This window comes from Phialemonium atrogriseum (genome assembly GCF_030411735.1).
Source record: "Phialemonium atrogriseum strain 8032-3 unplaced genomic scaffold QBC33scaffold_14, whole genome shotgun sequence".
Taxonomy (NCBI): Eukaryota; Fungi; Ascomycota; class Sordariomycetes; order Cephalothecales; family Cephalothecaceae; genus Phialemonium; species Phialemonium atrogriseum.
This window is the reverse complement of record NW_026848151.1, coordinates 224754-237255: the sequence shown is the minus strand read 5'-3', so window position 1 is coordinate 237255 and position 12502 is coordinate 224754. Positions and strand designations below refer to the sequence as shown.

Here is a 12502-nt window from a genome sequence, read left to right as displayed (position 1 = left end):
CCATCGATATTGCCATCGCTGTCGCTATTGCCGCCCCTGCCACTATCGCCGTTGCTATCGCCATTGCTGTCGCCGTCGCCGTCGCTATTGCCATTGCTATCGCTGTTGCCGTTGCTATCGCTATTAATGTCGCTATTGCTATCGCTGCTGCTATCACCATTGCTATCGCTAACAGTATTGCTATTGCTATTGCTGCTGCTGCTATTTTCATCGCCATTGCCATTGCTATCGCTGTTTCTATTGTTATTGTCATTGCCATCGCCGCTGCCATTGCCATTGCCGTTGGTATTGTATTGGTATTGTTAGTCAGGCTGCCCTCGCCATCACCTGCCAATTTTCGGAAGACAGCTGCCAAAAGTCTACCAGCCTGCCACCAGCTGAGGCGCACAGACCCCAGGCTTGAGTAGCAAACTGCCCAGGCTTGCGCAGCAGTGCCCTTCTGGAAATGGTGGGTCTGGACCAGGACTGCCCAACACAGGCACTTTTTGTGAAAACGAAACTTGGGAGGATACCAAATTTTGGAATCCATACCAAAATTTGCGGGGTTATCGATAGAAGATACACCTTATCGATAAGCACCCACCCCTGTAAGTGACCCACTTAACTTTGACTAGCACAGGCGGTGGAGGGGAACACCCAAAAAATAAAAAATTCGAAACTTCAGTTGTCGAAATCCGTCCCCGCCTCACCACAACGTGCAAGTCAATAGACACAGATTGACGAACACAACCGCCCAAGATGCCGCCCAAGACGACGTGGAAGGTACGAGGATTGTATTTCCAGCCCGACTAGAGAGTGGAATATTCTGACCATTACGTCTAGGATATTGCCCCGGTGCCAACCGCCCAAGAATTCCTCGACATTGTCCTCAGCCGAACACAGCGAAGGCTCCCAACCCAAATAAGAGCTGGGTTCAAGATCAGCAGGATAAGGGGTAATACGCGCTCCAATTACCGGCCTTAATATTCGCTCAGGTCTGACGAGTTCCGCAGCTTTCTACACTAGGAAGGTCAAGTTCACACAGGAGACGTTCAGCGAGAAACTCGGGAGCATCCAGCAGAGCTTCCCGGTTCTCAATGACATCGCTCCGTTCCACCGAGATCTCATGAACACGCTGTACGATGCGGACCACTTCAAGGTTGCTCTAGGTCAGGTTTCGACGGCGAAGCACCTCATCGAATCCATATCGCGAGACTACGTCCGATTGATCAAGTTAGTCGCACCCACCACCCATACTCCCTTACTGTTGAACTGGTGTTGACCCACAATGCAGGTATGGACAGTCGCTGTTCCAGTGCAAGCAGCTGAAGAGGGCTGCGTTGGGTAGAATGGCCACAATCCTGAAGCGACTCAAGGACCCGCTTCTGTACCTGGACCAAGTTCGGCAACATGTGAGTCTTTCTCTCGTCAGCAGCGTCGCATTGGTATAGTGCTAATCGATATGGGCAGCTGGGCCGACTTCCGTCAATCGATCCGAACACCAGAACCCTGTTGATCTGTGGCTATCCGAACGTTGGGAAGAGTTCGTTCCTGCGCAGTGTCACTCGTGCCGACGTTGAGGTGCAGCCCTATGCCTTCACGACCAAGAGTCTCTACGTTGGCCACTTGGACTACAAATACCTCGTGAGTCTCCAGCCACAGACTGAAGAGCCATGGCACGATGCTTACAACTACTCCCAAGAAATTCCAATGCATAGATACCCCGGGTCTGTTGGATCGACCGCTGGGTAAGTAAACAAGCGCTCCGATTTGCACAGGGATTCGTTGCTAAACAGCCATTCTTTAGATGAAATGAACACGATCGAGATGCAGAGTATCACGGCCATTGCTCATCTCCGGTCCGCCATCCTTTATTTTATGGATCTGAGTGAGCAATGTGGTTATTCCGTTGAAGCCCAGATCAACCTTTACAAGTCCATCAAACCGCTCTTCAGCGGCAAGTTGGTCTTCATTGTAATCAACAAGGTAACTTCCTCAGCAAGACCACCAGGCACACCCATACCCCTCGAGTTGCTAACGCGACTCTTTAGATCGACATCAAGCGGCCCGAAGATCTTGACCCAGAGACTCAAGCCGCCTTGCAGGGCATGCTGAAGTCGGGCGAGGTTGAGATGCTCCAGCTTAGTTGCAATACGCAAGAGGGTGTGCAAGCCGTAAAAAATGCTGCCTGTGAGCGCCTGTTGGCAGACCGTGTCGCCCAGAAGCTCAAGGCGGGGACTACTAGCAGCGGGGCGGTTGGTGGCAGGCTTGCTGATGTGATGAGCCGCATCCATGTCGCCCAGCCGCTTGACGGCGTCACTCGAGAGGCGTTCATCCCGGAAGCCGTGAAGTACATGAAGAAGTATGACAAGAGCGACCCAGAGAAACGAAAGCTGGCAAGGGATGTAGAAGGGGAGAATGGTGGCGCGGGAGTCTTCAACGTCGACCTGAGGGCAGACTATCTCCTCAAGGACCCAGCCTGGAAGTACGACAAGGTCCCAGAGCTCCTCGATGGAAAGAACGTATACGACTACATCGATCCAGATATCGATGCCAAGCTTCAGGCTCTCGAAGAGGAGGAAGAGAGGCTGGAGAAGGAAGGCTTCTACGACTCGGAGGAAGATATCGACGACTCAGAGGAGGAGATCCTCCACAAGGCCAGTCTCATCCGCGAGAAGCAGGCCCTGATCCGCAACGAGGCCAGGATGCGCAAGTCGCTAAAGAACCGGGCCATGATCCCTCGGAAGTTTGGGAAGAAGACCATCTCGCAGCTCGACGACCACCTCGACGAGCTGGGCGTCGACACCACAGACATTGTGCGCCGCGCCAGGGAGCAGTCGACGACGCGCGGCCGTTCCACGACCAGGAGCCGACTGGGCACCGAGGACGGCGACGCCATGGACGTCGACTCGGCGCAGACGGCGCAGGAGCGCTTCCGGTCGCGCAGCAGGGCCCGCAGCCAGCCGGCCGTCAACCGGAGGGAGGACGGCGTGCAGGACGTGACCTCGCGGAGCAAAGCCGAGAGGGCGGCCAAGCTGGGCCAGCGCAAGATGAACCGCATGGCCAGGCAGGGCGAGGCCGACAGGCACGTCGCCGCGGCGCTGCCGAAGCATCTGGTGAGTCTACAGAAGACTGGGCAAATGGCTATTTGCCTCTCCCCGACTCCCTGCAGAAAACGTGCTAACTCGATAATCAGTTCGCAGGGAAGAGGGGAATGGGGAAGACGTCTCGGCGTTAGGCCGCAACACCTGGTTGCAGAACCGGTTTCTTGCTTCTTCTTTCTTATGGTCAGTAGAGTCAAGGGTCACGTCACGGCGTTTTTTCTTCTTCTCCCCAGACTTTTCTTATTTCTCTTAGTGGGCGGATGGAAATAAATCCCGTATGCTTTCTGCCTTTGCTTTTGCTCTCGCTGTAGTCATGATAGATACCGGCTTTTAGTGAATACCAATACAAGATCTTTACGAGGAAAAACACTCCAAATGCGGAGCACACGAAGTAGATCCGGCAGGGCTATAAAATAAGCTATTTCTCGTTTACGATCTCGACCGATTACAACCCCTTCCTTCACCTGTGTGTGAGACGTAGATAGGTAGGTAGGCTACGTGATCCTCCAATCCGAAAAGCCGCAGGAAGAAATGATTTGCCTTTTTTGTTCTCTCTTCTTGAATTCAAGTCATCCGCCGCGCCTATCCCGTGCATCCTTCTCTGGGCTCATTCTATGGACCCGGTATGCCTGCTCTGTTTACTCGTCGCTAGCTACCTGGATGCCCTCTCTCAAGCCCTCAACCACCAGCTCCTGGCCAGCGCAGCGGTGATAGATGTCTCTGACGTCGTCGGTTGTCGACTCGAAATGGCTGCTGGCGTCGTAGCTCTTGGAGATGAAGATGTTGTCCTTGGTACCGTCCTCGAGGGGTTCGTAGAGGGGAATTGGTGGTCCCTAGGGAGCGAGGTTCGCCCGAGTTAGTATTCATGTATCTGACGAGCAGCGTATCGAGGAGAATGGGATCCACAATAGGGGTGGGGGATAAAGGGAAATAAATGGCATACCATGAACTGCTCCTCAATCTTGCCGAGGCGCTCAAGGCCAGCGGCGAGCTCGAGATGATGGTTGGAAGACGTCTCGGCAATGGTGGAGACGATGGCGATCCAGTAGCCCTTAGGGCAGACATTGTGCGACGCGGACACGCAAGCAATATAGATATCTGTGCAAGGGGAAGTCAGCGTGATCTTCTTGGTCCAGATTCACCTCCTAGTGAGGCGAATGCTCCCCTGTTATCTCGATACTCACCATGCTTGCGTCCAACCTGGGACTGCGGGATGATGAGCTGGCAAGAATCGGCATCGTTTGTGCTTGCGAGCGGGTGCTTCAGAATGCAGATTGCCCGCAGCACATGGCCGGTGACCTTGACCTTCGAAGGGAAGTAGCTAGGGTCTCCGATGATGGTCTTGGCCTTGGTCTCGAACTTCATCTCAGGATCGACACCGGTCATGGTTGCCTTGATGCCGACCGCCTTGCCATCCTCATACAGGACCTCGTCGACGTTGGTGTTGAGCATGTAGGTACCACCGTAGATGGCGCTCAGCCGCGCGAACCCCTGAGGCAGCTCCCCGAGCCCGTAGAGAGGATAGATGTACGGCGACTGCCCGTACCGCGCAACGCTGTTGCCATAGAGCCGGATCCGGTTGACCGCCTCAGGGGCAGCCCCCGGGGCATTGAGGTACGAGTCATTCTGATACAGCCCCATGGCATGTCCAATAAAATCCCTCGTTGTCACCTCGAGTCCGAACTTATCGTACACCTCCTTCATTGTGCAATTGCTCATGTCGAGGCCTGGGAGACGATGGGTTAGCAAAGAGGCGAGCTCTTTCGGTTTCAGAGTGAGGGGACTCGCCCTTGTGTGTCGCGGGATCCTTCGAGTCGAACTGGCCAACCCACTCAATGAAGCCCTTCATTCTTCGCTTCTCGAAAATGCCCATCAAAGGCGACCGCAGAGCCTCGGCAGCATCAGATGGGACCTTGGCAACAGTTGCCTTGGTCCCAGTACCCTGCTGGACGAAGCTGCCGGCCACCTGCTTGAACTCGAGGTATCTGGTGACGTCGGTGGACACGAGGATGTTGGTGAGCTCGCCCGATGACATGAGGAACTTTGGTACGAGGTCGATGTTCCAGTCGTTGAGCCGCCCATATTGCTTCCATGGCTCCTCGCCCTTCTGGTAGTTTCCGTATTTCTTGAAAAGCTAGATATTTCCCGAGTTAGATCGGTCGGGGTTCGGGGGGTGTGTGTGTGGGTAGGTTGACGAAGAAGGGGCTTTAGCATCATACAGCTTCTAGATTGACGGAAGCCGCCTCGCTGTTGGGACAAGATATTGTCAGCTCCGAGCCACAGCAGAAGGTAGCGAAAACGAGGAAGGGGGTGATACATGCCCTCCATAGTGGTCGTTGCGGTCAATGTGTAGGACCTTCTTGCCCTTTACACTCAGAACGCTTCAGCTCCAGTAATTCCTTGTCAGTATACCTTCCCATACAATGAGCTCCAGGTGACCAGGAACACGTTACCCAGAGAGGATGCACTCGGTCAGGCCTGACGGGTTAACAAAGACAGATCGATGCGGTCAGAGGAAGTGCTCCCACCCCACATTGCGGGGCTTCGAACATACCTGTGCCTAGCACAATGACATCGTACTCCTTTGCGATCTCATCCATGTTTAGGGGCTATCAAGAATGGGGACAGGTGAGTGGGCTTTAGGAGCAGTTGTGACAGCTATATTATGTAGCTCGAATGGTGTTGACAGTCTGAGGTTGTGGTTGTTTCGTGGTACCGGTCAGGAGTTGGGTTGGGAGGAGGTGGGGGGGACGTGAGGGTCCTTGAAGCTAGCTGTACCGAGAGCCTATGATTCGGTGTTTTGGGCAGGCGGTATCAGCATGCAGGCCCGCTAGTCTCGGGTCAATCATGCCTCTTTGCCTTCCAACTCCTTTTTCCTGGTCTTATTGACGTTTGAGGGTACCAACAGATTTAAATAAGTCTATCATATTACAAGCGTGACATACAATATTTCTTTGTACACTTGGCAGTCTGGATAGCTGCCTTGGGGATTATACAATGGCGCTGGTGTTAGCCATGCCGTCTGCCGTTTTGACCTTTCCTTGCCTATACCCTTGCCGAGTCTCGGGGTGTCTGACTAGCAGGTAGTGCTGAGGGATCTACTTCTGATGCCTTCTCCTTGTCTTGATCGGCCAATTGCTGTTCCTCACTCCCTCGGCTGCCATGCAAGTCCCTCTCCCCTTCCCCTTCCTCCTCCTCTTCCAGGTACTCCATCGGCGTATAAGCGTTGCCGTTCCCAGAGAGATCGACCTCCGGGTCCTCCTCCGCCAGCTTCACCGCGTCTTCCCAAACATAGAACCGCTCCGTCAACGTGTGCTTGATGGCTCGCATGGTCATTCGCACCTGGTCGAGAGAGTGTAAGCGTTATGGCTTCCACAGCGTGGGAAGTAAAGACTTAATCCTCGCTTCCGCAACTAGAAGGCGAGGAAAACTTACCATTGCGTCCCTCTTCTGGGCCTCTGCGGCTCCGAACCCAAGGCTGAGCTTCTCCCTCTCGTACGAAGAGGTAGCAATCCTGTTTCTCTCCTTGACGCACACCCACCACAACTTGTGCAGGTCGTCCCAGGACTTATGCCGCAGCTCCTCTACAGACCACGGTCTCCCATGCTGCGAGTCCTGGGTTGGGGGATTCACGGTGGTGGTCTTGTCGTAGAAGAAGTCCCACAGGCCATGGTTCGGGTCTGTTTCGACCTGGGGCAAGTCCTTGGGCGCCACGGGACGGGGAAGAGGCTCGTCTGAAACTGACAGGCGCCAGCGAGGGCCAGTACGGCGGATGGTCGATTCGCCCCTGTGCTTGTTGTTGTCGCGCGTTTTCCGGGCGCCCGCGTACGTGTGACGCTTCAGGAGGGTGGGGGAGGTGGAGAAGCGAGACACTTGATTGCCATTTTGCTGAGTTTTCCGAGGCAGTAAGAGCGCGGCTGCGGCTGTTGAAGAAGACGTCGGTCGGGAAGAAGGCAGGAGGATGGCTGCCAGCGACGGCCGCACTGCTCTTGAGCTTGCCATTACGCAAGCAATTTGTTGGAGGGGGTTTGGCGTTTCGCTGATCGATCCGAATCGAAAATAGAGCACCACTTCTCCGGGTAGCTTGGGCGCTTCCCTTCCCGTTTACCTTCAGGTTAGATCAACAGTCGAAGTTCGCAAGCACGGTTTCGGCCACTGAAAATGTCTGTGTCGCTATCCAGGCTTCCAATTCCTAACTAGGTGCTCCCGTTTGGTCCGTGCGCCTAGTTCGAGCTCCACCCATGAGGTTTATCCGTGATGTGGCTGACCGACGCCACTGCCCAGGTGGCTGGTGGTTATCGCCAGGAAACCAAAAAAGCCTTGTTCCCAAGGTTTCTCGACGACCTACCTAGGTTCACGGCGCTGCTCTCCGCCTCAGTATCTTCATAGCCTCTCAAACAAGCCCCCATCCTTCGCCATGCCGACTGCGGCATAGCAATCTACTTTACGGAAGCCCGGGTTTGCATTCCAAGCAGAATGTCCCTTTGGCAGTATGCGACTTCACCTGACCTGACCAGCAGCCGTGAACTAATTCATGTGATATCAGATCTTACCGCAACTTGCCTTTCAAGGCAAGACTGGGAGTCGGGGCTGGCCTGGTGGCCTGGAGTATTGTTGGCATGTACATGTCTGATCGAGCCGAAGAAAAATTCGGCTTCACTCCATCCGAGGCCGACAAAGCAGCTTTGGACAGAATGATACCCAAGGTCCATGTCGTTGACAGGGACCGCAACCGATGAGCCGATAAGCCACCGCTACAGACGCCCACGCGCTAGGTTCCCAGGGAGTTGACATGACAAAAGTAGGTACTTTGATCCGGCGATCTCATACCGTCCTTGCAGTAAGCAGAATGCTGAGTGTTAAGACAGCTAAGTCGACGCTAGAATTCAGGAACGGCGAACGGAATACGATGGAGCAGAGAATGAAGGAAGTGTGTACTCCGTACGTCGTCGCTGCTTTCGAAAAATACCCGTCGTCTAGGTCTAGAAAGGAAGCCTCCGGCGGAGCTCTAATGTATGTAAACCTCACACTAATGATGTACATCTTTTTTTATTTTCACCCGAGCTACGCCTTCACCCAGGCTCTCGCTCTCGAAAGTGATTTCCTCTTTGAGTAATCCTCATGGCGTGTCATCCGAGAAAGAAGCACCGGGTCCAGCCAACCAAGAGTCCCGTTTCACAACTCATCGAGTGCCGGAATAGGAAACTTAAATGCCATGACCCCGGCTCCGAGCTATCATACCATGACAATTGCCTCCCAGAAAGACCATCTCAAATCCCACTTTCTCTCTATGTGCAATTGGATGAAGAAGTTGGGAAAGTCTAATGCAAAGCCGTCGAGCTCTAATCATCCCACTTGATCCTCATAATGCAGTGCAAAACAACCGCCGTCGAGCCAGTCTGATGCAGTGAAGGGGAATCATCAAACTTTTAGGGGAAAGGGCAAACCGTACCACCCAAAACAAGGGGGTACAAAGGAAATTAGAGGCAAAGGAAAAGAAAACGAAACAAACAAACGGAGATAAGGAAAGCGAGCAAACTCCGCCGATGCCAAGATATGTGCTGGGGTCGTCAAGGGAAAGAAAATCAGACCATGCCGCCCTTGCCGTTGCCCATTTCCGCCCGAACAGATGCAATTCCCTGAGATTCCACCACCTTGGGGAGAGGCTTGAAGAGCTGTGTCATGTCTAGACTCAAGTCTCGGACGCCAAAATCACGATCAATATCTCCGACAGATCCTAGCTCTTCTCCTCTCGAGGCACCGTCCGTCACAACCCAATCCCTGACCGACTTCAGCAAGTGAATGACGTGGGTGAACCGCTGGTCAGGGGCCATGCGCAGATCAGTAGCCCGGGCGTTCTTCAGGAGATATGTCGCAAGCCAGTAGAAATGGATGGCATCCTTGGAGAAACCATAACGACGAGGATGGACAACTGCTGCTGGTGGGAACTGCGAGGCCATATCAAGGTCCCAGTTGGATTTGAACTTGTCCAAGGCCGTCGCGAAAGTCTTCATCGTAGTGCCATCTAGCAGTTGACCCATTCCATCGACGGGGGTTGCTCGACCGCTGGTGCTCCCGCGGCTAGGGGCTTGAGCCCCGACAATCCAGTCGTGCTGCGAAAGAGGGGTGTTGGACCGGTTCACGGCTGCACTTCCGTCAAGTTGAACTCTCCGCAGCATGGCGAGCAGCGCGTGGATGAGAATGAATTTTCCGTACAGATTGGTTGTGCCTGGCTGGATCTGATACGAGTTGTAAAGGAGCGCTTTCAGAGCGAGGTTCATCTCGGGCTGCTTGGGTCTCTGGGTACCATCTGGATTCCGCGCCTTGGCAGCCTGCGGTCCGTAGAAGCCGAGGGCCTCACCGCACTCAGTGGAAGTGCGAGCTTCCCAGGCCGCGTCGTCTGCCGGTAGTGGGAGCTGCAATTCCAGGGCGTCGATCGCCGGGCCCGTGTTGAAGTAGAGACCCAGAGCAGCATCAAACAGGAAGATGGCGTACATTGCCCGAACACGCTTCTCCTGCTCAACCCACGAGTGCCAATCAAAGTTGGAAATGGAGAAGTTCTGGGCCGACAGCTCGGGCTGGTGGAGTGGGCTGTACAGTGTCGAATCGCTGGAGATACGAGTCAGGCCCGCCTTGCGTGCCAGTGCTACCAAGAAAGGGAAGGTTCTGCGTGCTTTCTCTCGCTGCAGCGGTGTGCCGTGCCACACAAACAAGATGTGCGAGAGGATAATGGCCTGCAGTTCCTCGATGTCCTGTTTCCGACGTCCGAAAGAGCCGGATTCATACTTGATGACGGAATGGGGGTCTTCGGACAGCGAAGCATACATACGCGAAGAGCCCTCGAGTGCCGTCTTCAGAAGATCCGATACTTCGCGGACATTAGCAGCCGCAACACGGTCCGAGTAACACGCGCCAACGCAACACATGCCCGCGACGAGGCCGACGTAAGCATCCATGATACGAAAAGTAGGAATATGAAGCATCGAGAAGTGCACGTGAAAATGAGGGTACTTGTCGAGAAAATCCTTGATATTGTCGGGCTGGAAGAAGAGGTCCACGCCGGCAGTCGATTGGTTCATGACAGTACCTGGGGGTAAGAGGAAGTTGAGGATCCGGTTAGAGAGTTGTTGATAGGGGTCTGGGTCTGACGAGGGCAGGCCCCAGTTGGTGAACGGCGTGGCATCGGTGGTGGCATTGGATCTGCCGAGTATGCCATCCGCTCTGGCGGGAGCGCCGCTAGGCTCTTGTTTGATTGCGGTCTGCGTCTGTCCGACGTTAGGAGGGAAGGCATTGACGTAGGTATTGTGCGCACCAGGTTGGAACATTTGAGACCAATCAAGGTTCGACTGTTGGGTCGAGTTTGTTCCTCCAAACATCGGCAGGCCGTTCTGGGGCGGCGGGATGCTGTAATTCGCTAGCTGCGGGTTGATATTGGCAGACATGTTATTCGACACGTCGCCGTTGTAGGGCTGCTCGTAGTTGGGGCGAGTCGACGCGCCCATGACCGAGTCATTCATGTTACGTCTGTCACGGTTCGCGTCGTCGAGCCTGTTCATGCTGCTAGATCTCGAAAGCTGGGTCTGATCGTTGGCAATGTTGTTCATCCCATCAGAAGCGGGAATAAGGCCAAACGGAACCATTCCGTCGGCAGGCATGTTTCCCATACCGTTCATGTGATTGACATCGCCCTCGGCACCGAGAGCATTCTTCTGGGCAGCGGCATTCTTCTTGACGTGCGCCTGTGGATGGGACAGGTGGGTGGCATTGGTAGGGTTTCCGCGGCGGATCGAGCATTTTTGGAAGTGGCGCTTAAGAATATCGCTGCGGGAGAAGGTATCGCGGCAGAGAACGCACATATAAGGCCGGTCGCCCGTGTCTGTTGAAAATTTGTGTGTTAAGTCAGGATCGGAAGGTAAAGGAAATTGGACTTACGTCGAAGGAGATGGCGTTTCAAGTGCTTGGCATGGAGGTAAGTCTTGGTGCAGTGGGGGCACGGAAACTTCCCGTCGGCATCCTTCTGCGGGATCTGGCTCTTGGTGGGCCCAGTGCCCGCAGCAGGAGCAGCCGGCCGCCCAGGAGCACTGGGGAGAATGCCCCGGCGGCCCTGCGATCCAACGACGTGGGTTGGCTGGTCGCCGTCGGGCATCATCGACTGCTGGGCCACAAGGGGGCTCTGGCCGTAAGGAGAGTTCATGCCGGGCTGGGGCATCACACCTCCCGCAGGCATTGGCCGAAGAACTGGGGGTCCACGACCGCCCGAAGATGGCGCCGGGGCAATTGGCTGCGGGTGCGAGGCAGCAGTAGTCGTCTGGGGCAGCATGGTCGACGAAGTGTAAGGTTGTTGCTGCTGCTGTTGGTATGGGTTGCTGGGCATCATCTGGTGGTACCCCCTGCCCGAGTTCTGCGCCGGAGGAGGCGGGTAGTTGGCCATATTGCCGGTAGAACTAGGAGTGTTTGGCGTCGCTGGAGTTCTGGGAGTATGAGGGTAGCTACCGTACGTGTTTTGCATGACCGGATTGCTTGGCTGGAGTGGAGGTAATGTCTGGGGCGGCAGAGGTCCCGTCTGATGCTGCAACTGATGAGGCGAGACGGCTGAAGGCGATGGGTACGAAGCTGTTGATGTGGCTATAACATTCGCCGAGTAATGGGAATCATCCATAATCCGCTGTCGAAACTAACCCTAATACGACAGCCGAATCAAGACCATTCGGCCAACTTCAGAAGGCTCGAGTGATGCTGTCTTTGGGAGGCTGGGTGGGCTGGCGACACTGCGGAAAGGCGTGGTGGATCTTGATCTTGATCAAGAACAATCACCTAAACCTCAAATCTCGATGAGATGCGCGCACCGAGTGTCGAGTGTCGAGTGTCGTGGGAAAACGCGACGGGCCTCCAGTAGTGACGATGGTGAAGTGGATGTGACCGGCCTTGTCCCGCTGTGGATAATTGCTCCAGTGGACGGGGACGGGTTGAGGCTCAAAGGATGAGTGCGGGTGGAGAGACTGGATGGAAAGGTTGAAGTGGAGACCTTCCTTTTTCTTGTGCTGCGGCGGCCTTTTATTTTTGGGCGGAGCTGTCAGGTACGTATGTGGGCCGTGGAACAAGGGCGATTGACAGAAGGCACGGGAGGAGGGTCTGTTAAAAGGCAATGCTGGTGTGACGCTCGAGCAACCGGTTGGGTGGCCGGCTTCTAGTGGGTGGGTGGGGAAAAAGAGCTTGACTTGACGCGGGCGACGGCGAAAAAAAAAATATGTCGAGGACCCTCTTTCTGGTTGGACGCGTCTCCAGAATATTCACTTTCTTGTGGAGAGCGAAGTTTTCTGATCTGATAGGTACTTGGACAATGGTACTACTAGTACGAGTCCTCTTTTTGATTCTTTTTTCTTCCCGCGGTGGACAGGCGGTGCGATGAAGAAAGGATG

The 12502-nt window shown here is 54.6% G+C and overlaps 5 protein-coding genes across 5 annotated transcripts; 2 read left to right on the top strand and 3 right to left on the bottom strand.

Moving 5' to 3' along the window:
• Positions 1-738: 738 nt before the first annotated feature.
• Positions 739-3217, top strand: QBC33DRAFT_578568 (nucleolar GTP-binding protein; the record flags this gene model as incomplete). The annotated part of the gene is made up of 9 exons (XM_060431074.1): positions 739-762; positions 823-934; positions 993-1212; positions 1274-1391; positions 1450-1623; positions 1682-1727; positions 1787-1965; positions 2031-3095; positions 3176-3217. The coding sequence occupies 9 exons, from the start codon at positions 739-741 to the stop codon at positions 3215-3217; spliced, it is 1980 nt and encodes a 659-aa protein (XP_060282943.1).
• A 93-nt stretch (positions 3218-3310) lies between these two features.
• Positions 3311-5822, bottom strand: QBC33DRAFT_540023 (rab GTPase activator). The gene is made up of 8 exons (XM_060428027.1): positions 5638-5822; positions 5537-5561; positions 5405-5464; positions 5303-5330; positions 4872-5217; positions 4268-4810; positions 4027-4181; positions 3311-3916 (listed from the first exon to the last, which is right to left on the bottom strand). Exons 1-8 carry the CDS (start codon positions 5681-5683, stop codon positions 3722-3724), a joined length of 1398 nt encoding a protein of 465 aa, XP_060282942.1. The 5' UTR covers positions 5684-5822; the 3' UTR covers positions 3311-3721.
• Positions 5823-6002: 180 nt separating this feature from the next.
• On the bottom strand, positions 6003-7251 carry QBC33DRAFT_540019 (mitochondrial 39-S ribosomal protein L47 (MRP-L47)-domain-containing protein). Its single transcript, XM_060428026.1, has 2 exons — positions 6519-7251; positions 6003-6425 (listed from the first exon to the last, which is right to left on the bottom strand). The coding sequence occupies exons 1-2, from the start codon at positions 7083-7085 to the stop codon at positions 6129-6131; spliced, it is 864 nt and encodes a 287-aa protein (XP_060282941.1). The 5' UTR covers positions 7086-7251; the 3' UTR covers positions 6003-6128.
• Positions 7252-7627: 376 nt separating this feature from the next.
• On the top strand, positions 7628-7807 carry QBC33DRAFT_423328 (uncharacterized protein; the record flags this gene model as incomplete). Its single annotated transcript, XM_060424132.1, has 1 exon — positions 7628-7807. A coding segment is annotated over one exon (180 nt), but the record flags the coding sequence as incomplete, so codon positions are not given.
• Positions 7808-8668: 861 nt separating this feature from the next.
• QBC33DRAFT_452370 (fungal-specific transcription factor domain-containing protein) lies at positions 8669-11514 on the bottom strand (the record flags this gene model as incomplete). Its single annotated transcript, XM_060424644.1, has 2 exons — positions 8669-10959; positions 11016-11514. 2 exons carry the CDS (start codon positions 11512-11514, stop codon positions 8669-8671), a joined length of 2790 nt encoding a protein of 929 aa, XP_060282939.1.
• Positions 11515-12502: the final 988 nt, after the last annotated feature.

Coding starts and splice junctions, on each gene's coding strand:
- QBC33DRAFT_540023 (XM_060428027.1), bottom strand. CDS start 5,683: ATGGATGAGATCGCAAAGGAGTACGATGTCATTGTGCTAGGCACAG. Junction 5,562..5,637: donor TGTCATTGTGCTAGGCACAG/GTATGTTCGAAG, acceptor TTAACCCGTCAG/GCCTGACCGAGTGCATCCTC. Junction 5,465..5,536: donor ACCGAGTGCATCCTCTCTGG/GTAACGTGTTCC, acceptor CTGGAGCTGAAG/CGTTCTGAGTGTAAAGGGCA.
- QBC33DRAFT_540019 (XM_060428026.1), bottom strand. CDS start 7,085: ATGGCAAGCTCAAGAGCAGTGCGGCCGTCGCTGGCAGCCATCCTCCTG. Junction 6,426..6,518: donor CCCAGAAGAGGGACGCAATG/GTAAGTTTTCCT, acceptor TCTCTCGACCAG/GTGCGAATGACCATGCGAGC.